The 25744-nt window shown below is 45.4% G+C and overlaps 1 protein-coding gene and 3 long non-coding RNA genes across 4 annotated transcripts; all 4 read right to left on the bottom strand.

The window, feature by feature from the left end:
• Positions 1-6802: 6802 nt before the first annotated feature.
• Positions 6803-7387, bottom strand: LOC124274416. The gene is made up of 2 exons (XR_006897936.1): positions 7010-7387; positions 6803-6961 (listed from the first exon to the last, which is right to left on the bottom strand). It is a non-coding gene; the product is annotated as an uncharacterized LOC124274416 (long non-coding RNA).
• Positions 7388-8912: 1525 nt separating this feature from the next.
• Positions 8913-12495, bottom strand: LOC124274417. Its single transcript, XR_006897937.1, has 3 exons — positions 11484-12495; positions 10013-10114; positions 8913-9769 (listed from the first exon to the last, which is right to left on the bottom strand). It is a non-coding gene; the product is annotated as an uncharacterized LOC124274417 (long non-coding RNA).
• Positions 10253-10951, bottom strand: LOC124274418. The gene is made up of 3 exons (XR_006897938.1): positions 10688-10951; positions 10529-10579; positions 10253-10372 (listed from the first exon to the last, which is right to left on the bottom strand). It is a non-coding gene; the product is annotated as an uncharacterized LOC124274418 (long non-coding RNA).
• A 1842-nt stretch (positions 12496-14337) lies between the features above and the next one.
• Positions 14338-23821, bottom strand: LOC124274415 (ileal sodium/bile acid cotransporter-like). The gene is made up of 3 exons (XM_046709789.1): positions 22410-23821; positions 17045-17216; positions 14338-15111 (listed from the first exon to the last, which is right to left on the bottom strand). Exons 1-3 carry the CDS (start codon positions 23004-23006, stop codon positions 14429-14431), a joined length of 1452 nt encoding a protein of 483 aa, XP_046565745.1. The 5' UTR covers positions 23007-23821; the 3' UTR covers positions 14338-14428.
• Positions 23822-25744: the final 1923 nt, after the last annotated feature.

Genomic DNA, 25744 nt, shown 5'->3' with positions numbered 1-25744 from the left:
ATGGAAGGGTTGTATACGGGGCGAATGTCAGACCATGCATGCTCTTCATCTGCTGGGGAGGATGGAAGGGATGTATACGGGGCGAATGTGAGACCACGCAGGCTCTTCATCTGCTGGGGAGGATGGAAGGGATGTATTCGGGGCGAATGTCAGACCACGCAGGTTCTTCATCTGCTGGGGAGGATGGAAGGGTTGTATACGGGGCGAATGTCAGACCATGCATGCTCTTCATCTGCTGGGGAGGATGGAAGGGATGTATTCGGGGCGAATGTCAGACCATGCAGGTTCTTCATCTGCTGGGGAGGATGGAAGGGTTGTATACGGGGCGAGTGTCAGATCACGCAGGCTCTTCATCTGCTGGGGAGGATGGAAGTGATGTATACGGGGCGAATGTCAGACCATGCAGGCTCTTCATCTGCTGGGGAGGATGGAAGGGATGTATACGGGGCGAATGTCAGACCACGCAGGCTCTTCTGCTGGGGAGGATGGAAGGGATGTATACGGGTGGAGTGTCAGACCACGCAGGCTCTTCATCTGCTGGGGAGGATGGAAGGGATGTATACGGGTCGAGTGTCAGACCACGCAGGCTCTTCATCTGCTGGGGAGGATGGAAGGGTTGTATACGGGGCGAATGTCAGACCATGCATGCTCTTCATCTGCTGGGGAGGATGGAAGGGATGTATTCGGGGCGAATGTCAGACCATGCAGGTTCTTCATCTGCTGGGGAGGATGGAAGGGATGTATACGGGGCGAATGTCAGACCATGCAGGTTCTTCATCTGCTGGGGAGGATGGAAGGGTTGTATACGGGGCGAATGTCAGACCATGCAGGCTCTTCATCTGCTGAGGAGGATGGAAGGGATGTATACGGGTCGAGTGTCAGACCATGCAGGCTCTTCATCTGCTGAGGAGGATGGAAGGGATGTATACTGGTCGAGTGTCAGACCATGCAGGCTCTTCATCTGCTGAGGAGGATGGAAGGGATGTATACGGGTCGAGTGTCAGACCATGCAGGCTCTTCATCTGCTGAGGAGGATGGAAGGGATGTATACGGGTCGAGTGTCAGACCATGCAGGTTCTTCATCTGCTGAGGAGGATGGAAGGGATGTATGCGGGTCGAGTGTCAGACCATGCAGGCTCTTCATCTGCTGAGGAGGATGGAAGAGGTGTATTCGGGGCGAGTGTCAGACCATGCAGGCTCTTCATCTGCTGAGGAGGATGGAAGGGATGTATACGGGTCGAGTGTCAGACCATGCAGGCTCTTCATCTGCTGGGGAGGATGGAAGGGATGTATTCGGGGCGAATGTCAGACCATGCAGGCTCTTCATCTGCTGGGGAGGATGGAAGGGATGTATACGGGGCGAGTGTCAGACCATGCAGGCTCTTCATCTGCTGAGGAGGATTGAAGGGATGTATTCGGGGCGAATGTCAGATCATGCAGGCTCTTCATCTGCTGGGGAGGATGGAAGGGATGTATACGGGGCGAATGTCAGACCATGCAGGCTCTTCATCTGCTGGGGAGGATGGAAGAGGTGTATACGGGGCGAGTGTCAGACCACGCAGGCTCTTCATCTGCTGAGGAGGATGGAAGGGGTGTATTCGGGGCGAATGTCAGACCATGCAGGCTCTTCATCTGCTGGGGAGGATGGAAGGGATGTATACGGGGCGAGTGTCAGACCATGCAGGCTCTTCATCTGCTGAGGAGGATTGAAGGGATGTATTCGGGGCGAATGTCAGATCATGCAGGCTCTTCATCTGCTGGGGAGGATGGAAGGGATGTATACGGGGCGAATGTCAGACCATGCAGGCTCTTCATCTGCTGGGGAGGATGGAAGAGGTGTATACGGGGCGAGTGTCAGACCACGCAGGCTCTTCATCTGCTGAGGAGGATTGAAGGGATGTATTCGGGGCGAATGTCAGATCATGCAGGCTCTTCATCTGCTGAGGAGGATGGAAGGGTTGTATACGGGTCGAGTGTCAGACCATGCAGGCTCTTCATCTGCTGGGGAGGATGGAAGGGTTGTATACGGAGCGAGTGTCAGACCATGCAGGCTCTTCATCTGCTGAGGAGGATGGAAGGGATGTATACGGGGCGAATGTCAGACCACGCAGGCTCTTCATCTGCTGAGGAGGATGGAAGAGGTGTATACGGGGCGAGTGTCAGAGACAGCAGGCTCTTCATCTGCTGGGAAGGATGGAAGGGGTGTATTCGGGGCGAGTGTCAGACCATGCAGGCTCTTCATCCGCTGAGGAGGATGGAAGGGTTGTATACGGGTCGAGTGTCAGACCATGCAGGCTCTCCATCTGCTGAGGAGGATGGAAGGGGTGTATTCGGGGCGAATGTCAGACCATGCAGGCTCTTCATCTGCTGAGGAGGATGGAAGGGATGTATACTGGGCGAGTGTCAGATCACGCAGGCTCTTCATCTGCTGGGGAGGATGGAAGGGTGTATTCGGGGCGAGTGTCAGACCATGCAGGCTCTTCATCCGCTGAGGAGGATGGAAGGGTTGTATACGGGTCGAGTGTCAGACCATGCAGGCTCTCCATCTGCTGAGGAGGATGGAAGGGGTGTATTCGGGGCGAATGTCAGACCATGCAGGCTCTTCATCTGCTGAGGAGGATGAAAGGGATGTATACGGGGCGAGTGTCAGACCACGCAGGCTCTTCATCTGCTGGGGAGGATGGAAAGGAATGTATACGGGGCGAATGTCAGACCATGCAGGCTCTTCATCTGCTGGGGAGGATGGAAGGGATGTATACGGGGCGAGTGTCAGACCACGCAGGCTCTTCATCTGCTGGGGAGGATGGAAGGGATGTATACGGGTCGAGTGTCAGACCACGCAGGCTCTTCATCTGCTGGGGAGGATGGAAGGGATGTATACGGGGCGAATGTCCGACCATGCAGGCTCTTCATCTGCTGGGGAGGATGGAAGGGATGTATACGGGGCGAATGTCAGACCACGCAGGCTCTTCATCTGCTGGGGAGGATGGAAGGGATGTATACGGGGCGAATGTCAGACCATGCAGGCTCTTCATCTGCTGGGGAGGATGGAAGGGTTGTATACGGGGCGAATGTCAGACCATGCAGGCTCTTCATCTGCTGGGGAGGATGGAAGGGATGTATACGGGGCGAATGTCAGACCATGCAGGCTCTTCATCTGCTGGGGAGGATGGAAGGGTTGTATACGGGGCGAATGTCAGACCACGCAGGCTCTTCATCTGCTGGGGAGGATGGAAGGGATGTATACGGGGCGAATGTCAGACCATGCATGCTCTTCATCTGCTGGGGAGGATGGAAGGGTTGTATACGGGGCGAATGTCAGACCATGCAGGCTCTTCATCTGCTGGGGAGGATGGAAGGGATGTATACGGGGCGAATGTCAGACCACATGCAGGCTCTTCATCTGCTGGGGAGGATGGAAGGGATGTATACGGGGCGAATGTCAGACCATGCAGGCTCTTCATCTGCTGGGGAGGATGGAAGGGATGTATACGGGGCGAATGTCAGACCATGCAGGCTCTTCATCTGCTGGGGAGGATGGAAGGGATGTATACGGGGCGAATGTCGGATCATGCAGGCTCTTCATCTGCTGGGGAGGATGGAAGGGATGTATACGGGGCGAATGTCAGATCATGCAGGCTCTTCATCTGCTGGGGAGGATGGAAGGGATGTATACGGGGCGAGTGTCAGAGACAGCAGCACCCGTCAAACCCGGTAAACATTTCCTCCAGATTAAACTCAAAACAAAGCTATGTTTCTTTATACAGTACAACCAGAAATTATTGAAAATTTAAAGATTGTAATATTTTTTTTTTTCACTCATTACTCACGTATGAAATGTGAATATTAGCAGAACATAACTCCAGATTGAAAGACAGGTGAACAGTTAGTATTTTGTCAAGTCACCATGGGCAGCAATGCAGGCTTCAATGCGGCGAGGCATACTACTGATCAAAGAAGTTAGAAAAGCGTGGTCCATGCTGTCCCAATATCGGACCACCTCTTCTTTCATTTCAGCAATATTTGTCCGATTTTTCTTATTGACACTTTCCTTCATAAGTCCCCAAACATTTTCTATTGGATTTAGGTCAGGGCTATAGCTTGGCCAATCTAATAATGTCATATTTTGGGTCAGAAACCAGGCCTGTGAATACTTTGAACGATGTTTTGGGTCGTTGTCCTGCTGGAAGATCAAAACATTTCAATAGTACACGTGAACAGATGGAAGTAAATGTCCCTCAAGAATATCTGTGTACCGCTCACTGTTCATATTCCCTTCAATGCCCCTAACACAGATATGCCACCCCACACGTTAAATTTCGGACTGTACTTTGGGCGCTGATACAAAGGTTTTTCAGTTTGTTTGGTCCAGAATGTCAGTGTATTAGGGAACAGCCACACAGAGCTTTCATCTAAGAAAATCACATTGTCCCAGTTCAAATTTCTATGCTGTAAGCACCAGTTCAACCTTCGCTCCTTTTGTTCAGGCTTCATGATCGGTGATGGAATTCCACGACTTTTCTGCCAACCCATTGCATGCAGCTCAGTTCTAATTGTCTCCTTACAGATAGCCACAGTTCCTCTATCAATCATATCCAGCCTTAAGGTTTCTAAACTCCTTCGTTTGTTTATAGAAACAACAATACTAAGCCGCCTCCTGTCACCGACAGTCAAAATTGTCTGGGCCTACCTGCGCCTCCCTGGTGCTCAATGCCATATCCATTTGCAATATTTTTCAAAACACGATAAACAGTGGACAAAGGGATGCCTGTTCTTCTTGAAATCACTTAAGCTGATCTGATGTCCTTGTTATAATACTCTAAAATCAACTTCCTCTTCTCTAAATCATCCATACTGAGGATCACTGAAAATGTCGTCTGCTAGAAAGTAAACAAAGGGGGATAACTCTTCACAAACTAATGCAAAAGGATTAACGGAGTTGTCTCTCTTGAATGAAACCAAGCACTTGATAGCTGGTCAAGGTTGTTTATACTAGAAATCCAATTAAACATATTCCTAAAATTCTCAATAATTTCTGGTCATACTATAACATTACTAACATATTCCCCCGTCAATACATCGTAACAAGCATGGCAGGAATCGGCGGGGGTCATATGTAATGATTCTACGTATGCTTCACTAACCCTGTGTATTGCTAAACCCTATGCTGTGACCTTTCCTGTATATACCTAAGACCTATCCTGTGTATAGCCAAGACCTATCCTGTGTTTAGCTAAGACCTATCCTGTGTATAGCCAAGACCTATCCTGTGTATAGCTAAGACCTGTCCTGTGTATAGCAAAGACCTATCCTGTTTTTAGCAAAGACCTATCCTGTGTATAACTAAGACCTATTCTGTGTATAGCTATGACCTACCCTGTGTATAGCTAAGACCTACCCTGTGTTTAGCTAAGACCTATCCTGTATATAACAAAGACCTATCCTGTATACAGCTAAAACCTATCCTGTGTATAGCTAAGACGTATGCTGTGTATAGGTTAGCCCTTTACTGTGTATAGCTAAGACCTATCCTGTGTACAGCTAAGACCTATCCTGTGTATAGCTAAGACCTATCCTGTGTATAGCTAAGACCTATCCTGTGTATAGCTAAGACCTATCCTGTGTATAGCTAAGACCTATCCTGTGTACAGCTAAGACCTATCCTGTGTACAGCTAAGACCTATCCTGTGTATAGCTAAGACCTATCCTGTGCATAGCTAAGACCTATCCTGTGTACAACTAAGACCTATCCTGTGTATAGCTCAGACCTATCTTGTGCATAGCTAAGACCTATCCTGTGTACAACTAAGACCTATCCTGTGTATAGCTAAGACCTATCCTGTGCATAGCTAAGACCTATCCTGTGTACAACTAAGACCTATCCTGTGTATAGCTCAGACCCCAATCCAGGTGCGCACATGTTGAGTCTGGGTCGTCACTCAGTGTCTTTCAGTTCCGGGACTGTCAGATGTCTGGTTGACGGTTTCATTGGTCTTATGATAATCTGCCTTGAAATTGCTGTTGGAATCCCCATCCGCGCCATTCCACAGCTCGTTCTCGCTCCACTGCTGAACAATCTGATATGGCTGTGATCCACCCTACACACTTGTCATACATCTATCTGATAAAGCTGTGATCCACCCTACATAGTTGTCATACATCTATCTGATATGGCTGTGATCCACCCTACATAGTTGTCATACATCTATCTGATATGGCTGTGATCCACCCTACATAGTTCATACATCTATCTGATATGGCTGTGATCCACCCTACATAGTTGTCATACATCTATCTGATATGGCTGTGATCCACCCTACATAGTTGTCATACATCTATCTGACAAAGCTGTGATCCGGCCTACATAGTTGTCATACATCTATCTGATATGGCTGTGATCCACCCTACATAGTTCATACATCTATCTGAAAAAGCTGTGATCCGGCCTACATAGTTGTCATACATCTATCTGATATGGCTGTGATCCACCCTACATAGTTGTCATACATCTATCTGATAAAGCTGTGATCCACCCTACATAGTTCATACATCTATCTGATAAAGCTGTGATCCACCCTACATAGTTGTCATACATCTATCTGATATGGCTGTGATCCACCCTACATAGTTCATCCATCTATCTGAAAAAGCTGTGATCCACCCTACATAGTTGTCATACATCTATCTGATAAAGCTGTGATCCACCCTACATAGTTGTCATACATCTATCTGTGATCCAAGACCTCCTCTGTATTTGTTTTCCACATTCATGCATGTTTTTGTATACATAACGAAATGTACAGATTGACTCTTTATTGATTCACCAAAATACTGACATATCTATCTACATATATGTGAATTACACTTCATGAAACAAATGTCAATGAAAGCAAAAACAACTAGAGGTGTTGCAGGTACTTGCAGTAGCAAATACAGCATTGTTACTTATATGTCATCCAACCTTCTACATGAAGACCCATCCAGCATTGTTACTTATATGTCATCCAACCTTCTACATGAAGACCCCGACTCGTAACACATCCAGCAATCACTGAGTAACACTAGGTCAACAAGTGGAACAGTAACTGGCCGTGAACTACATGTGTCTCACACTCACCCTGACCTGTCAGCGTTGTGGCATCAACACTTCATGCTGTAGGCTTTGTAAGATACACGCACAGGTAACATTCATCTCAAACTTACCAAAAACTGAAAACTCACTTCAACCAAACAAGACCCGAATGTTTTCAACACTGGGCCTCACCTTACAGAAGGTGCAGACATAGTTTAATAATAAATCCATTCATAATTTAAGAGACAATTTGTAACCATAAACTTTCTTGTTAACCTCGTACGTCATTGATCTGTTGTCGACCTTAGAAACATCACTGGCTGCTGCGGTCATATTCCAGTTCCCTACAGCAGTTGTGTTCACAGAGCTGCTAATAATATTAAAGCTGGAGGTCAAGGTGACCCAGGTCAGTAGTCACATCATCCCTGAGCACTGTTTAGTTTTGACAAGTTGGTCAGTGAGGGATGACAGGTAGGGTCCACATCACCAACACAGTGCTTTAGCAATACATACCAACATGTATCAATGACATAGAGAAATAAAGTAGCAATAACATAGAGAAATAAAGTAGCAATAACTTAGAGAAATAAAAACAAGAGTTGGCTAAAATAGTTGTGGGGTACAATCCAGGGCTGTCAAGTTTTCAGATGCAACTGTTCAGGACTGACGCAATATCCCCATCGTCCATTCTACAGTAGACAACACACAACTTCTCCACTCATCAACCAACCAACCAACCAACCAACCAACCACAGGCATGTAACAAGAACTGTCACAACCAACTTGGTGGTTATATCACTCCTCCCTAAGAGACGACAGAAAACACTGAAATATATGACAATCACTATACACAACAAAGTTGGAAAAGTCCAACAGAATAACTCTAACTCTAGTTATAATTACTCTAACTGTAAACAATAGTCCAACAGAATAACTCTAACTCTAGTTATAATTACTCTAACTGTAAACAATAGTCCAACAGAATAACTCTAACTCTAGTTATTAAATTACTCTAACTGTAAACAATAGTCCAACAGAATAACTCTAACTCTAGTTATAATTACTCTAACTGTAAACAATAGTCCAAACATATTTGTAAGCAAAATCAATTCCTATATTCTTTTAAAAAATATATTTTGGGAAGGTTCTTCTGAAGAAAGCAATATTTTGTCATCTGCAGTCAGCTCAAAGGAAAAGTGAGAGCCATATTGTTAGATGAAAGTAGAGACAGTTGTAAATATTTCCCTCACAGGATATCAACAACACAATGAACAGTGGGCAGGGACAACACCTCATCATACCTACACAGTAACATTTAGTCGGGCTGTTCGTCTAGCCCACCACCACCAAAGTCATGAAGTCCAAAATCCTAAATGAAAATAACTGGGGTTATCACTGCAGTACCTTGTGTCAAGACTTGGACAGGAGGTACACTCCAAGTGACCAGATGTCATGCGGCAATAACAATTGCACAATTTGGCCCCCTTCAAAAACATTTCATTGCCAAATAAAGCTAAACATGTTTTAAGTTTCATTTGCAAACGGAAACAAAGAAATAACTAACCCACTCACAAATACATGAAGCTTGACCGAGTACGTCACAGGGACAACAAACATGTTACATGAACAGAAACAATGTCCATGTCTACAATACACCAATCTGTTCTCAGTCAGCAAAACCCTGTTTCTCTCTCACACATACACATGCATGGGACAGTTGATGGGATACACCCTGGATGAAGCGGACGTAGGCTTGGCATATGTTGAGTAAGGCACTTACATTCATCATCATAAAAATAAAAAATATGCTGAAATTATGTACATGACAACACCGTTTCACTTGTGACATTGCACAACAAGGCCTGAGGGAGACAGTCTTCCAAGGTTACATTTCCAAAAATACTCAAGAACGTCCTCTATGTTCCTGAATTAGTAATAGTGCGCTAATACAAAATGCATTTGCCCTGTATGACCTTGAGTATCAACACATTACACAAGACGCAGGGCTCCACACTTGAAGTCCCTGTTGCACGTAAAAAGACACATGATCAGATATTTATCATTACGATGAGGTCTGGGACTGGTGACCTGGATCGGGTAAATATTAAAAAAACTACCCGGACCCATTTCGTCACGTGACTGGTTACATGTAACTGAGAGTGTGATGCATTAATTAAATTCAGAGAATGATGATCAGTTAATATACATTCTTCAATCATAAAAATGAGCATGACAAAAGAGCTCCTTCTGTATCATAAGGCTTTGTGTTACATTGTCACTGATTGTTGTATACCAGGCAGTGTCTCTCTCAACCAAACTCTATCACAGTTTATCTAACCTCGCTGACAACAAGTATGCGAAACATCGGACTTGACATGGATATCATATATACACTTTTAACTTATCCATGAACACCACAGTAACCAAATTTGGCAGCAATGATTTTGTGACATCTTTTGTAGAGTAGAGTGAAGCAAAATTTGTACACATCCCAAACGTGATAAAAAAAAAAATGAACTTTTCCTGATTCCACTGTGTTCCGACCTACGGGTCCCGGCGTGGAGACTGACATGGATGCTTGGTCTGTCCCACAACCTACGGGTCCCGGCGTGGAGACGGACATGGATGCTTGGTCAGTCCCACAACCTACGGGTCCTGGCGTGGAGACAGACATGGATGCTTGGTCAGTCCCACAACCTACAGGTCCCGGCGTGGAGACTGACATGGATGCTTGGTCCCACTGGTCCCGGACAACCTACCCGGTCAGTCCCACGCCTCTGGAGACTGGACATGGATGCTTGGTCCCACAAACCCACAGACCTATGCTTGGTCCCCACAACCCCACGGTCCCGGGCGAGACTGACATGGATGCTTGGTCTGTCCCACAACCTACAGGTCCCGGCGCGGAGACTGACATGGATGCTTGGTCTGTCCCACAACCTACGGGTCCCGGCGTGGAGACTGACATGGATGCTTGGTCTGTCCCACAACCTACGGGTCCCGGCGTGGAGACTGACATGGATGCTTGGTCAGTCCCACAACCTACACGGGTCCCGGCGCGGAGACTGACATGGATGCTTGGTCAGTCCCACAACCCTCAAGGGTCCTGGCCTAGACTGACATGGATGCTTGGTCAGTCCCCCAACCCTACGGGTCCCGGTGGAGACTGAGACATGGATGCTTGGTCAGTCCCACAACCTACAGGTCCCGGCGTGGAGACTGACATGGATGCTTGGTCCGTCCCACAACCTACAGGTCCCGGCGTGGAGACTGACATGGATGCTTGGTCTGTCCCACAACCTACAGGTCCCGGCGTGGAGACTGACATGGATGCTTATCTGTCCCACAACCCAGTGGTCCATGGATGCTTGGTCTGACTACAGGTCCCATGGAGACGGACATGGATGCTTGGTCTGTCCCACAACCTGGTCCCGTTGGCTTGGTCTGTCCCACAACCTACAGGTCCCGGCGTGGAGACTGACATGGATGCTTGGTCTGTCCCACAACCTACAGGTCCCGGGCGCGGAGACTGACATGGATGCCCCGACATGGATGCTTGGTCTGTCCCACAACCTACAGGTCATGGACAACCTGCTGCTTGGTCTGTCCCACAACCTACAGGTCCCGGCGTGGAGACTGACATGGATGCTTGGTCTGTCCCACAACCTACAGGTCCCGGCGTGGAGACTGACATGGATGCTTGGTCTGTCCCACAACCTACAGGTCCCGGCGTGGAGACTGACATGGATGCTTGGTCTGTCCCACAACCTACAGGTCCCGGCGTGGAGACTGACATGGATGCTTGGTCAGTCCCACAACTGAAGTTTCAGGTACTTAATGTGACACACGAAATGACTCCTGCAATGTTTACATTACTTGGTAAGTCCCACAACTCAAGTTTCATGTATTTAATGTGACACACGAAATGACTCCTGCAATGTTTACATTACTTGGTCAGTCCCACAACTCAAGTTTCATGTATTTAATGTGACACACGAAATGACTCCTGCAATGTTTACATTACTTGGTCAGTCCCACAACTCAAGTTTCATGTATTTAATGTGACACACGAAATGACTCCTGCAATGTTTACATTACTTGGTCAGTCCCACAACTCAAGTTTCATGTATTTAATGTGACACACGAAATGACTCCTGCAATGTTTACATTACTTGGTCAGTCCCACAACTCAAGTTTCATGTATTTAATGTGACACACAAAATGACTCCTGCAATGTTTACATTACTTGGTCAGTCCCACAACTCAAGTTTCATGTATTTAATGTGACACATGAAATGACTCCTGCAATGTTTACATTACTTGGTCAGTCCCACAACTCAAGTTTCATGTATTTAATGTGACACACGAAATGACTCCTGCAATGTTTATATTACTTGGTCAGTCCCACAACTCAAGTTTCATGTATTTAATGTGACACACGAAATGACTCCTGCAATGTTTACATTACTTGATCAGTGGAATACACAAAGTGGATGTGAAATATCAGCACTTACAATTTTTCTTCATAAAACTTGTTTCTTGAACATGGTAAACAAGACACCAGAAAAATGTTATTAAAAAAATTATGATTGGCCATTAAACTGACCATTGTTGACCAGGTACAATTGGCTATCACACATCTCTGTCACATGACACTTCGTTCAAACAGTCAATCATAAAAGTACTTCTGAAATATATAACATATATAATAAAAAAATATGTGACATCTGCAAACAAAGCTACATGAACACAGTGCCATGTATGTCTTTGGGTGTACCTGGGATAATAGAGTGGACGTACAGTGAATCTACAGTGGAAGGGGACTGGGATAGTCTGGAGTGATCCTGGTTGAAGGGGTTGTCAGGGGTAGTCTGTAGTACTCCTGGTGGAAGGGGTTGTCAGGGATAGTCTGGAGTGCTCCTGGTTGAAGGGGTTGTCAGGGGTAGTCTGGAGTGATCCTGGTGGAAGGGGTTGTCAGGGATAGTCTGTAGTACTCCTGGTGGAAGGGGTTGTCAGGGATAGTCTGGAGTGATCCTGGTTGAAGGGGTTGTCAGGGATAGTTTGGAGTGCTCCTGGTGGAAGGGGTTGTCAGGGATAGTTTGGAGTGCTCCTGGTGGAAGGGGTTGTCAGGGATAGTCTGTAGTGCTCCTGGTGCAAGGGGTTGTCAGGGATAGTTTGGAGTGCTCCTGGTGGAAGGGGTTGTCAAGGATAGTCTGTAGTGCTCCTGGTGGAAGGGGTTGTCAGGGATAGTCTGGAGTGCTCCTCGTGGAAGGGGTTGTCAGGGATGGTCTGTAGTGATCCTGGTGGAAGGGGTTGTTAGGGATAGTCTGGAGTGCTCCTGGTGGAAGGGGTTGTCAGGGATAGTCTGTAGTGCTCCTGGTGGAAGGGGTTGTCAGGGATAGTTTGGAGTGCTCCTGGTGGAAGGGGTTAGTCTGGGTGCTCCTGTTTGGAGGGTGCTCCTGTCTGTGTCAGATAGTCTGTAGTGATCCTGGTGGAAGGGGTTGTTAGGGGATAGTCTGGAGTGCTCCTGGTGGAAGGGGTTGTCAGGGATAGTCTGTAGTGATCCTGGTGGAAGGGGTTGTCAGGGATAGTCTGGAGTGATCCTGGTGGAAGGGGTTGTCAGGGATAGTCTGTAGTGATCCTGGTGGAAGGGGTTGTCAGGGGTGGTCTGGAGTGATCCTGGTGGAAGGGGATCGGGATAGTTTGGAGTGATCCTGGTGGAAGGGGTTGTCAAGGATAGTCTGTAGTACTCCTGGTGGAAGGGGTTGTCAGGGATAGTCTGTAGTGCTCCTGGTGCAAGGGGTTGTCAGGGATAGTCTGGAGTGATCCTGGTGGAAGGGGATCGGGATAGTTTGGAGTGCTCCTGGTGGAAGGGGTTGTCAGGGATAGTCTGGAGTGCTCCTCGTGGAAGGGGTTGTCAGGGATAGTCTGTAGTGATCCTGGTGGAAGGGGTTGTTACGGATAGTCTGGAGTGCTCCTGGTGGAAGGGGTTGTCAGGGATAGTCTGTAGTGATCCTGGTGGAAGGGGTTGTCAGGGATAGTCTGTAGTGATCCTGGTGGAAGGGGTTGTCAGGGATAGTCTGTAGTGATCCTGGTTGAAGGGGTTGTCAGGGGTAGTCTGGAGTGATCCTGGTGGAAGGGGATCAGGATAGTCTTGAGTGCTCCTCGTGGAAGGGGTTGTCAGGGATAGTCTGTAGTGATCCTGGTGGAAGGGGTTGTTAGGGATAGTCTGGAGTGCTCCTGGTGGAAGGGGTTGTCAGGGATAGTCTGGAGTGCTCCTGGTGGAAGGGGAATAGGGATAGTCTGGAGTGCTCGTGGTCGAAGGGGTTGTCAGGGATAGTCTGGAGTGCTCCTGGTGGAAGGGGAATAGGGATAGTCTGGAGTGCTCCTGGTGGAAGGGGTTGTCAGGGATAGTCTGTAGTACTCCTGGTGGAAGGGGATCGGGATAGTCTGGAGTGCTCCTCGTGGAAGGGGTTGTCAGGGATAGTCTGCAGTGATCCTGGTGGAAGGGGTTGTCAGGGATAGTCTGTAGTGATCCTGGTGGAAGGGGTTGTCAGGGATAGTCTGGAGTGATCCTGGTGGAAGGGGTTGTCAGGGATAGTCTGTAGTACTCCTGGTGGAAGGGGATCAAGATAGTCTGGAGTGATCCTGGTGGAAGGGGTTGTCTGGGGTAGTTTGGAGTGCTCCTGGTGGAAGGGGTTGTCAGGGATAGTCTGTAGTACTCCTGGTGGAAGGGGATCAAGATAGTCTGGAGTGATCCTCGTGGAAGGGGTTGTCTGGGATAGTCTGCAGTGATCCTGGTGGAAGGGGTTGTCAGGGATAGTCTGTAGTGATCCTGGTGGAAGGGGTTGTCAGGGATAGTCTGGAGTGATCCTGGTGGAAGGGGTTGTCAGGGATAGTCTGTAGTACTCCTGGTGGAAGGGGATCAAGATAGTCTGGAGTGATCCTGGTGGAAGGGGTTGTCTGGGGTAGTTTGGAGTGCTCCTGGTGGAAGGGGATCGGGATACTCTTAGAATGGCAGGAAATATTTCAACAACAGCTTGAGCTGTTTCGTCTCACAGCATAGTTTTTTACAGTAATCTCTGTTTGTGTGCTCTTTGATAGTATGATCTTTGATGTACAATCCTTGCCTCTACTGTCACTTGCTCAAAGCTACCGATGAAAATCTTCTGACACTTCCATCCTTAACTAATTTTGATGCACAATTCATGTCTAAACATGCTAACCAAGTCTCCATGGTGGAGGCTGGTGGTTCCGCTACTTCAGGTAGCCGGAGCTAGCCCAGGGAAGGAAACAGGTGTGGAATATCTGAAGAAGTCATGTGTTGCTAGGAGCTTACAATCCTGGTCTCCGTACCTAGCCCTCTAGGCCATCTCCATGATCCTTGGTGCTGGTGATTTCATACACTGGAACACGAGATGAGGCTTTGGAGGAATTGTGTGAATTACCTATCATCTCAGCATGGTCATCACAACTGGCCTTGGTGTCCACTGGGTATTTCTTGTGGCATCTTTTCCGGATTTCAATATACAGAATGGCAATGACTAAGGGGATGGGTGTGAAGATGGCAGCAGCTATAGGAGCTACAATGCTGATGTCATTAGCTGGGGCAGGCAGAGAAAATCTCAGCAAAACAATGGCTATTCCTGTATTTTGAATTCCAGTTTCGATAGCAATGGTAATGACGTTTTTCTTAGATTGCCGAGCAAAGAAAGCCACAAGCCCCCCAAAGAAGAAGCCACAATATGGCAGCAGACAGCCAACAAACAGAACCAGTGGTTCCAGCAGACGGAAGATGTACCAGTTGGCATACAAACCCACAGTGAAAACAAACACAAGAAAGATCACAGTGAGTGGTCGAATAATCTTCACCAGTTTCTTGGCCCATTCTGGTCTCTTGTGCTTGATGATGAGGCCAATACCAATAGGGATGACCAGGCCCAACAGCGATACAAAGATGTTTGTGAAGGGAATTTTCAGGTTGGTTCCTTTGGCCAGGACATGCGTACCCAATGTAAACAGCCAGAGGGGAATCAGACCTGAAACACAGCCACCACATCAACATAGAGTCAACCACGACACAGCCATCACATCAACATGGAGTCAACCACAACACAGCCATCACATCAACATGGAGTCAACCACAACACAGCCATCACATCAACATAGAGTCAACCACGACACAGCCATCACATCAACATGGAGTCAACCACAACACAGCCATCACATCAACATAGAGTCAACCACAACACAGCCATCACAACAACATGGAGTCAACCACGACACAGCCATCACATCAACATGGAGTCAACCACAACACAGCCATCACATCAACATAGAGCCAACCACGACACAGCCATCATATCAACATGGAGTCAACCACGACACAGCCATCACATCAACATGGAGTCAACCACGACACAGCCATCACATCAACATGGAGTCAACCACGACACAGCCATCACATCAACATGGAGTCAACCACGACACAGCCATCACATCAACATGGAGTCAACCACAACACAGCCATCACATCAACATGGAGTCAACCACGACACAGCCATCACAACAACATGGAGTCAACCACGACACAGCCATCACAACAACATGGAGTCAACCACGACACAGCCATCACATCAACATGGAGTCAACCACGCGACACAGCCATCACATCAACATGGAGTCAACCACCTACACAGCCATCACATCAACATGGAGTCAACCACAACACAGCCATCACATCAACATGGAGTCAACCACAACACAGCCATCACATCAACATGGAGTCAACCAAGACACAGCCATCACATCAACATGGAGTCAACCACGACACAGCCATCACATCAACATGGAGTCAACCACAACACAGCCATCACATCAACATGGAGTCAACCACGACACAGCCATCACATCAACATGGAGTCAACCAAGACACAGCCATCACATCAACATGGAGTCAACCACGACACAGCCATCACATCAACATGGAGTCAACCACGACACAGCCATCACATCAACATGGAGTCAACCACGACACAGCCATCACATCAACATGGAGTCAACCACGACACAGCCATCACATCAACATGGAGTCAACCACGACACAGCCATCACATCAACATGGAGTCAACCAAGACACAGCCATCACATCAACATGGAGTCAACCACGACACAGCCATCACATCAACATGGAGTCAACCACGACACAGCCATCACATCAACATGGAGTCAACCACGACACAGCCATCACATCAACATGGAGTCAACCACAACACAGCCATCACATCAACATGGAGTCAACCACAACACAGCCATCACATCAACATGGAGTCAACCACGACACAGCCATCACATCAACATGGAGTCAACCACAACACAGCCATCACATCAACATGGAGTCAACCACGCGACACAGCCATCACATCAACATGGAGTCAACCACGACACAGCCATCACATCAACATGGAGTCAACCACAACACAGCCATCACAACAACATCAAGTCAACCACAACACAGCCATCACATCAACATGGAGTCAACTGACACAGCCATCACAACAACATCAAGTCAACTGACACAGCCATCACAACAACATGGAGTCAACCACGACACAGCCATCACATCAACATGGAGTCAACCACAACACAGCCATCACATCAACATCAAGTCAACCACAATACAGCCATCACATCAACATCAAGTCAACTGACATACAGCCATCACATCAACATGGAGTCAACTGACATACTGACTGACTGACTGAGTTTAGTTTTACGCCGCTTTTAGCAATATTCCAGCAATATCACGGCGGGGGACACCAGAAATGGGCTTAACACATTGTGCCCATGTGGGGAATCGAACCCGGGTCTTCGGCGTGACGAGCCAACGCTTTAACCACTAGGCTACCCCACCGCCCCTCAACTGACATACAATCAGAAGTGTATCAAAAGAGGGAAATCAATTCTAGTTACCTAAAGATGCCACGGTACTGATGAATGTCATGGTAACACTAAGAGAGACATCTCCTCCAGTGAGGTACGAGTATATGTTGCTGGCAGAGCCACCTGGTGAGCAACCAAGGGCAAAGAACCCCAGACGTAGTGATGGTTGAAAGTCAATGAAGTATGCAAACAGGAACGATATCTGAAACACAAAATACCATGGTTATGTCTTTGTGGAGCAGACTAATGTTTCACTGACAACAGGTCTAATATTAATATAGCGGAAGAAGATTTATATCTTACATTGTTTTTATTGCGCGCTGAATAAGAAATCATATATTAATGTAAAATTAGCTCTAAATAATTCAATTTCTTTTTCTTTCTTTTACCAATCTCCAATGGGTCTAGGCTAATTGCCCCCCAGACAACTGCCCCCTGGCTATCTGCCCCCCATCCATTGTGCCCCCCAGACAACTGCCCCCTGGGTTAATTGCCCCCCGGACAACTGCCCCCCATCATATCAAAAACACACAAAACTAAAAGTAATAGTTTTAAATGTTTAATCTATAGCACTATGTAATACAACACAACAAATCAATCTTCAGATTCACTTAGAGCTCATTTTTCAGAAAGTTCATAAATATCATTTCACTTAAAAGGACAGATTGTGGGAGATGGCTCTTAAAAATTCCAAAATGTCCATAGTTATATTTCTCAACCATACGTGAAAGTCTTTTGGCACTGTCACGGTAGGCTTTTCATTTGGGGGCGGTTCCTGGCCAGTCGCCATCTGCGTCATCTGGACTTCGTTCAGTACCTGTTCTTTTTGTAAGACTCCAATAAAAGTCCAGATGTTGGTATGGCTGGCCTGTATGCTGGACTGCAGGTAGCGATTGAACCCTTCAACAGCATTGTTTGTTCTTGGTAGGTCTGACTGAATTCGGTCGTGAACATTCCATAGGTCAATTTCATAGCGAGCTGGGTGCTGACCTCGGCGATGGGGGTGGCTGATGTATGCATCTTCGACGTAGTCGATTACTGGCTGGAGGACCTCTGGAAGGTTCTGCTCAAGGGTCACTTAACCATGTAGATGACGTTTCGAGGAGGTTTAGATTTCTGGCAGTGGAAAACAATAACAGACGATCTTGCTCAGCACCATTGTCATGGTGACCGGACAAAATCCACCTGGACAAAATCCACCCGGACAAGATCCACCCCAAAATTGCCACCCCGGACAAAATCCACCTCTTCCTAACAAAAAATGGACAAAGTCCACCCTTCTCAAATTGCTATTGTTAAAAGTTTTAGTGTGTCCTGATCTTTGATCAAGTTGTGTTGCTCAAGCATTGCAAGCATTGTTTTGATAGCATTTACGTTTTCCTAATTGGCTGTTGTTCCCAGATGTTTAGTCATAGATATGTCTGAATGTGTGAAAATATATGCTGTTGTCATATTTATATATGTATTGATGCATGAATGATTAATAAATGTGAAATGTGAAAATGTGCAATTGTCATATTTATATATGCAAAAATGAGCTTACATATGTATTTTGGGTTTTTTTGTTATTGATTATGAATGTCTGATATGAATAAAATTCATTTCTGTGACTAAACATGTCATTATTTTTTTTTTCTTAGGGTGGAATTTATTAAGGGTGGATTTTGTCCTAGGTTGCAATTTTGGAGTGGATTTTGTCCGTGTGGATTTTGTCAAGGTAGATTTTGTCCTGGATTCCATTGTCATACAGAAGGAAAGGTTCTCCCTGCCAAGTTTGTGTAAGTTCCTCTGGGACTATCAGGTCGGCACTGGTTCTAGGTATGGCATGTCGGCACTGGTTCTAGGTATGGCGTGTCGGCACTGGTTCTAGGTATGGCGTGTCGGCACTGGTTCTAGGTATGGCATGTCGGCACTAGTTCTAGGTATGGCGTGTCGGTACTTGTTCTAGGTATGGCGTGTCGGCACTGGTTCTAGGTATGGCGTGTCGGCACTGGTTCTAGGTATGGCGTGTCGGCACTTGTTCTAGGTATGGCGTGTTGGCACTTGTTCTAGGTATGGCGTGTCGGCACTTGTTCTAGGTATGGCGTGTCGGCACTTGTTCTAGGTATGGCGTGTCGGCACTTGTTCTAGGTATGGCGTGTCGGCACTGGTTCTAGGTATGGCGTGTCGGCACTGGTTCTAGGTATGGCGTGTCGGCACTGGTTCTAGGTATGGCGTGTCGGCACTTGTTCTAGGTATGGCGTGTCGGCACTTGTTCAAGGTATGGCGTGTCGGCACTTGTTCTAGGTATGGCGTGTCGGCACTGGTTCTAGGTATGGCGTGTCGGCACTGGTTCTAGGTATGGCTTATGGAACTTTTGCAGACTGTTTGTACCTCCTGATACAACTGTGAAGTGTCCTCAAAGGTGGAAATTGGGAGGAAGCTTCTTCTATGGTTGTTACGCTCTGCGTGAGAATCTGTAACCTTCTCCAAGATAAAATGAGATAGCCATTGTATAACCTTCTCCAAGATTAACTTTCTCCAAGATAAAATGAGTTTCTTACTAATGGCACTGTTTGTTGATATAATGTAATTAAATTGTTATCTTACTTATAGTCTGTTTGCAGGGAAAACGTACCGATGAATTTCACTCTAAACAAAAAGGTAAATCGAATAAAGTGAAATTAAGATTGCGAATCCTCATAATTTTACCTTGCCAATGAAACATTCAAATCTCAGAATTTTATTCAACTTAGGATAAAAGTTGTTTAACAAACGATCATAGTTTCAAATCGCTATTATTGGTTTGTATTACAAGGGTGTATGCACTTTAAATGAAACATCGAGAACAAGTAGTGCTGGTTTAAGTTAACGCTCATCACGTACCGCACATGCTTTTGTTTCACTGTTCCATCTACTGCGCTCACCCCCTTGTAATACAAACCAATAATAGCGATTTGAAACTATGATTGGGACATATATGTCCTTCCCCTTCAACCCTCAATTTCAAGTCCAATAAAAATCACTTCACAGTTTCAAATTCTGCGGGAAATTTCCTGTTTCTTGATACCATCCACTATTATTTTAGACAGCTCAAGTGCTGAAAATGAACTTTCAAAATAGGCTTCATTGAAAATGTCGCCATTTTTGACACAGTACGAAATCGCGATTCACAGCGTTATTTGCTGTATGTTTAGAAATGTGAAAATTGGATAATTACTGGGAGTATGGAATTTCAAAAATAACATATTCATGATCACTGATATCAGGTTTACATGAAATCGCTAATTATAATTCTGAAACGTTGCCGATGAATCTAGAATCGGTTGGGATGTTTTCGAAAATGCACTTACACGAACGCCGTAGAGCGCTTTCCGCCATATTGGATAGTGTTCACAATATCACGTTTCGCGAAGGCCGGTATTGAGACACATATTACATCACATATATTTCATATTCAGCTTCGAAAAATGCATCACTAAATTCCCAATACATTTTAGAATCAAATTGCAACTGGTCTGTGTCACCAATACCAACTGTTTAGATAAAATGAGACGAAACATATTGGGTGTGAAAACGAAAGCTGTGCTTGAAAGACTGCGCTTGTCTGAAATGTAAACAAAGCCAAATTCCAATTTTACACTGCGTAGCATTTTCTGAAATTTTTCAACATTCATCCGTCTATTCATTGCTTGCAATGGCTCAATACCATTGGAATATGCATGGAAAGAGTATCGTAGCAAGCAATAGGAAATTATAAATAGATACAACTCAATGATTCGATATCATAATTCATAAGAAATTGGCAAAGTTTCCGTGCAGCGTGACGCCACGACTGACGCAAAGTCATGCAGAACGACAACGGTAATTATCTGCATTTCTGGCTTTTTCTCTTACTTATCATGCTTATAGTGAAAACGATAAAAACATATAACAATACACAGATAGTCAGAATCATTCTGATTACTTACATCTCATATTTATGTACAAACGATCCCTGAATCAATGGAAGGATCCTCGCAAAATCCTGTGTACCCTTGTCAGCAAAGCCGCCATTTTGTAAGAAATCGGTCAGCGGTAGTGATGTCATACGTCAACATTGTTCTACATATTAGGCAATTTCTTTGAGGTGAAGGTCGGTTGAACAAGAGTAAACACAATCGCCCAATCCATCCGATTACACTGTCAGTATTATGGTGTATATTTTGCGTATAGTTCAGATACTTTTCATGAAACTGACTTCAGTATCTACATTTAGCCTTGTTCAATATCATATCATACGTGCATATAGGGTTTACGGTGTTTTATTCTTTGAAAGTTTTTGATTGTTTCATTCATATTTACATAAGAAATTGACATATTTAGTGCAATACACCATATTCTAAACCTTTACACAAGTGTTAAAAGATCAAACGTAGCCATAACTGCAACTACTTTAGTTCCTATGATGTACAATATTCAATGTATTTGGACTAATATTGCAATTTCAATATGGCTAGTATTTTGGTAATAACGATGCAAAATTAGTCAAATTACATCTACACAAACAGGAGAATATGGGAATCTAAGAACTAACTTATATATCGGATAGGGCCATCCAAATCGCTATTACGTGCTTTCACATGTAATACGTTGTCATATTTCTTGTAAATTGTGAAACTACCAAACTGCATCCGCTCACATCAGGAAATATAGCGTCCATGTCCACAACAAATTCTCTCCAAGTGATCTGAGTTACATTGACCTAGTGTTACGCATAACGGAGTTATGCCTCCTTATCATTATACGTGTATGACCTCTCTCTCGTCGTTTGACGTCATAGAAGAAAATCCATTTTTGACATTTATTGCGAGTCATTTTCAATGTTGAGCGTATAACGTTATGCACAAGCACATAAACCCAATTCATATACACTTATGTCGTTCAGATATCAGGCTGTATTTTCTTCGCTGACACTTTCTGTAAAGATGCCACATTAAAAAATTCGTAGCACAGTCCTTTTATCGGTGCACGATAAAAAGCAGATAAATTTACTGTTTTTTAACGCATAACCATGATAACAAACTTTGGACAACATTTAGCAGTGTTTATTTCTCAAACCGCCAAGGTAGTTGCACTTATATTTATACCAACGGATAGGAAATTTAATATTCTACATTTCTGTGTAATTTTATAGCCGTACGTAGATACGCAGATAGCCAGGGGCAGTTGTCCTGGGGCAGTTAGCCTGTTAGCTCTCAATACAATTTGTATGGAAGAGGTAAGTCAGTGATTGACACCCTCACAATATTAACTATAAAAAAAAATCTGTTGCAGGATAATTTTGCACTGCATTGTATGTTATTCTGGCACGTAGGGAGTTAACTTGCAAGTAAACTACATTAAGTTTGAAACAAACAAAAACATTTGACATTACCACTGGCATCAAGATGAACTGGGAGGCTAGTCCTGTGATTGGTGCAACAGGTCTCTTCATGGTATCCTTGACAACAGGAATTTCAACTTTACATCCCATGGCAATATTTGCCACAACAACAAGGCAAATGATGACGACATTAAACACAGTGTCAATAGGCCTCACTTTACGACTGACAATAATTTCATATTTTTCATCCACCTCACACCAAGTGTTAGACGAGTTACCTCCCTTACGTAGACACGAAGCATTGCCGGAGGCTAGGTCGGAACTGTTAGATGAAACTTTGACATATGTTTGCCCTAGAAATATCCCTCGTATCTGAATGGTAACATTTTCCGCCACGGGTAACACGTCATTCCCGGTCACTGCGGCTATCTTCGGGTCCTCGGTGACGAAATGCAAGAACGCCGAAGTAGGCCTCTTGTTGTCCACTGTTGTATTGAAAACTATACTCTTCGAGTCACTCTCGTCGATCAGTATTGGTATTTTAGTCAATGCATTAAAATTAAACGTGTCAGCAAATCCATGACGTATGTGCAAAAGAAATCCACACAACAATGTCAGAAACCATCGAAATGGACACAGACCCTTCATGTTCTCCGACCTCGGTCAGTTGGTGGACACACGATTTCACTGGAAACCAAAGCATGGATCAACTGCTGGTTGGTATGAGTGCATTTCGCCGCCTAAACTTGTCGACCGTTATTGCTCGGTACGACAACTTGCCTGATCTGTCATAAATATTTCTGAATTTCCGTGTTCTGATTCAGATTGCGTTTGCCGCACTGTGCTCGGCAACTGTTGACAAATCAAAGTCCACGGCAAGTTATAAATTGTGGCTCACGCTCCTAAAACGAACGAGAATGGCAGCCCACCCTGGCTTGTGAGCTATTCCTAGCCGTGGGCTGTGACTTCCCGATAAACTGTTTAAATTACCTTCACACATCACTATATTAAGTGAATAAATCAATAAACAGTTGGATGATTTCAATGTTAGATGGTATAGGCCAGCTTTATTCACGATCCCGATGCTCTTGATAGTGGTTGGTATACACACGTTTGTAAATAGTAAAGTGTGTTTTGTTATTGCTTCAAAAAAATTGTTTTATATTCGCATGTATAGGTTACTTATTTTTAATTTGCTTTTTATTTTGAAACAATTAACATTAATCACGCGTCATGGCACACTGGCCAAATCAATCTGTACAAATGCAAAGAGACCCAGGCTCATGCATCTGTCTCCGCGAGTCTCTTAAAGGGTGAGCTGACATTCGTTATAACGAGGAAGTAACGTTCTTCATACTTATGGGTGTAGAAGTAATTGGCTGTGTTTGGACGTGTCAGCCAGGACATGTATGCCGTCATGTGATGGAAGATACAGCCTGTGGTGGAACTGTAATCCTGATGTCAGCGGCTGCAGCCAGGAGCCTTGTTTAGTGCTGTAACGACTGTATAATCCACTAAGCCGTGATAAGCCCTGTATACATCCACCTGGTTGGGAGGAGATTGTACACGTGACACACACCAGCTGTTGCAGCCGCCCGCCGTGACGAAGCAAGCCGTGCATCACCTGACATGCGCTCGTACCATCACACACAGTTTCATTAATATTGCTTTCTGATTTGTAAACCAGTTATTATTAATAACAATTAATGTTTTGAATAATTGATACTTCTCTTTTGAGATATTTTTGTATTCCTAATTAACTTGGCTTACATGTTATTACCATTGTTTAGTGTCTCAACAGGTGGGATATCTCTACATACATGCATGGTCATACCGAGGTCATGAGGTCTACATAGATGCATGGTCATACCGAGATCATGAGGTCTACATACATGCATGGTCATACCGAGAACATGAGGTCTACAAACATGCATGGTCATACCGAGATCATGAGGTCTACATAGATGCATGGTCATACCCAGGTCATGAAGTCTACATAGATGCATGGTCATACTGAGGTCATGAGGTCTACATACATGCATGGTCATACTGAGGTCATGAGGTCTACATACATGCATGGTCATACCCAGGTCATGAGGTCTACATATATGCATGGTCATACCCAGGTCATGAGGTCTACATACAAGCATGGTCATACCGAGGTCATGAGGTCTACATAGATGCATGGTCATACCAAGATCATGAGGTCTACATAGATGCATGGTCATACCCAGGTCGTGAGGTCTACATACATGCATGGTCATACCGAGAACATGAGGTCTACATAGATGCATGGTCACACTGAAGTCATGAGGTCTACATAGATGCATGGTCATACCGAGATCATGAGGTCTACATAGTTGCATGGTCATACCAAGATCATGAGGTCTACATAGATGCATGGTCATACCCAGGTCGTGAGGTCTACATACATGCATGGTCATACCGAGAACATGAGGTCTACATAGATGCATGGTCACACTGAAGTCATGAGGTCTACATAGATGCATGGTCATACCGAGATCATGAGGTCTACATAGTTGCATGGTCATACTGAGGTCATGAGGTCTACATACATGCATGGTCATACTGAGGTCATGAGGTCTACATAGATGCATGGTCATACTGATGTCATGAGGTCTACATACAAGCATGGTCATACCGAGGTCACGAGGTCTACATACATGCATGGTCATACCAAGATCATGAGGTCTACATATATGCATGGTCATACCGAGGTCAAGAGGTCTACATACATGCATGGTCATACTGAGGTCTACATACATGCATGGTCATACTGAGGTCATGAGGTCTACATAGATGCATGGTCATACCGAGTTCATGAGGTCTACATATATGCATGGTCATACTGAGGTCATGAGGTCTACATAGATGCATGGTCATACCGATGTCAAGAGGTCTACATACATGCATGGTCATACCGAGAACATGAGGTCTACATAGATGCATGTTTATACCGAGGTCATGAGGTCTACATAGATGCATGGTCATACCGAGATCATGAGGTCTACATAGATGCTTGGTCATACTGAGGTCATGAGGTCTACATAGATGCATGGTCATACCGAGAACATGAGGTCTACATACATGCATGGTCATACCGATGTCATGAGGTCTTCATAGGCAGGGGCATGGCACCTCATCATACCGTGTCATGAGGTCTTCGTAAGCAGGGGCGTGGCACCTCATCATACCGATGTCATGTGATCCACATAGGCAGGGGCGTGGTACCTCATCATACCGATGTCATGTGATCCACATAGGCAGTGGCGTGGCACCTCATCATACCGATGTCATGAGGTCTTCGTAGGCAGGGGCGTGGCACCTCATCATACCGATGTCATGAGGTCTTCATAGGCAGGGGC

This window comes from Haliotis rubra, unplaced genomic scaffold, assembly GCF_003918875.1.
Source record: "Haliotis rubra isolate DU_JTF1 unplaced genomic scaffold, ASM391887v1 Scf1901, whole genome shotgun sequence".
Lineage (NCBI taxonomy): Eukaryota > Metazoa > Mollusca > Gastropoda > Lepetellida > Haliotidae > Haliotis > Haliotis rubra.
The sequence above is the reverse complement of the archived record's forward strand: the minus strand, read 5'-3'. Positions and strand labels throughout refer to the sequence as shown.

Bases quoted from the DNA above. Each gene is read 5' to 3' on its own strand.
- LOC124274415 (XM_046709789.1), bottom strand. From the start codon at position 23,006: ATGAAGGGTCTGTGTCCATTTCGATGGTTTCTGACATTGTTGTGTGGA. The intron at 17,217-22,409 runs GTAATGTCAAAT...TTTGTGTTTCAG, and splicing joins AGTTCATCTTGATGCCAGTG to ATATCGTTCCTGTTTGCATA. The intron at 15,112-17,044 runs GTAACTAGAATT...GCTGTGTTTCAG, and splicing joins CAGTACCGTGGCATCTTTAG to GTCTGATTCCCCTCTGGCTG.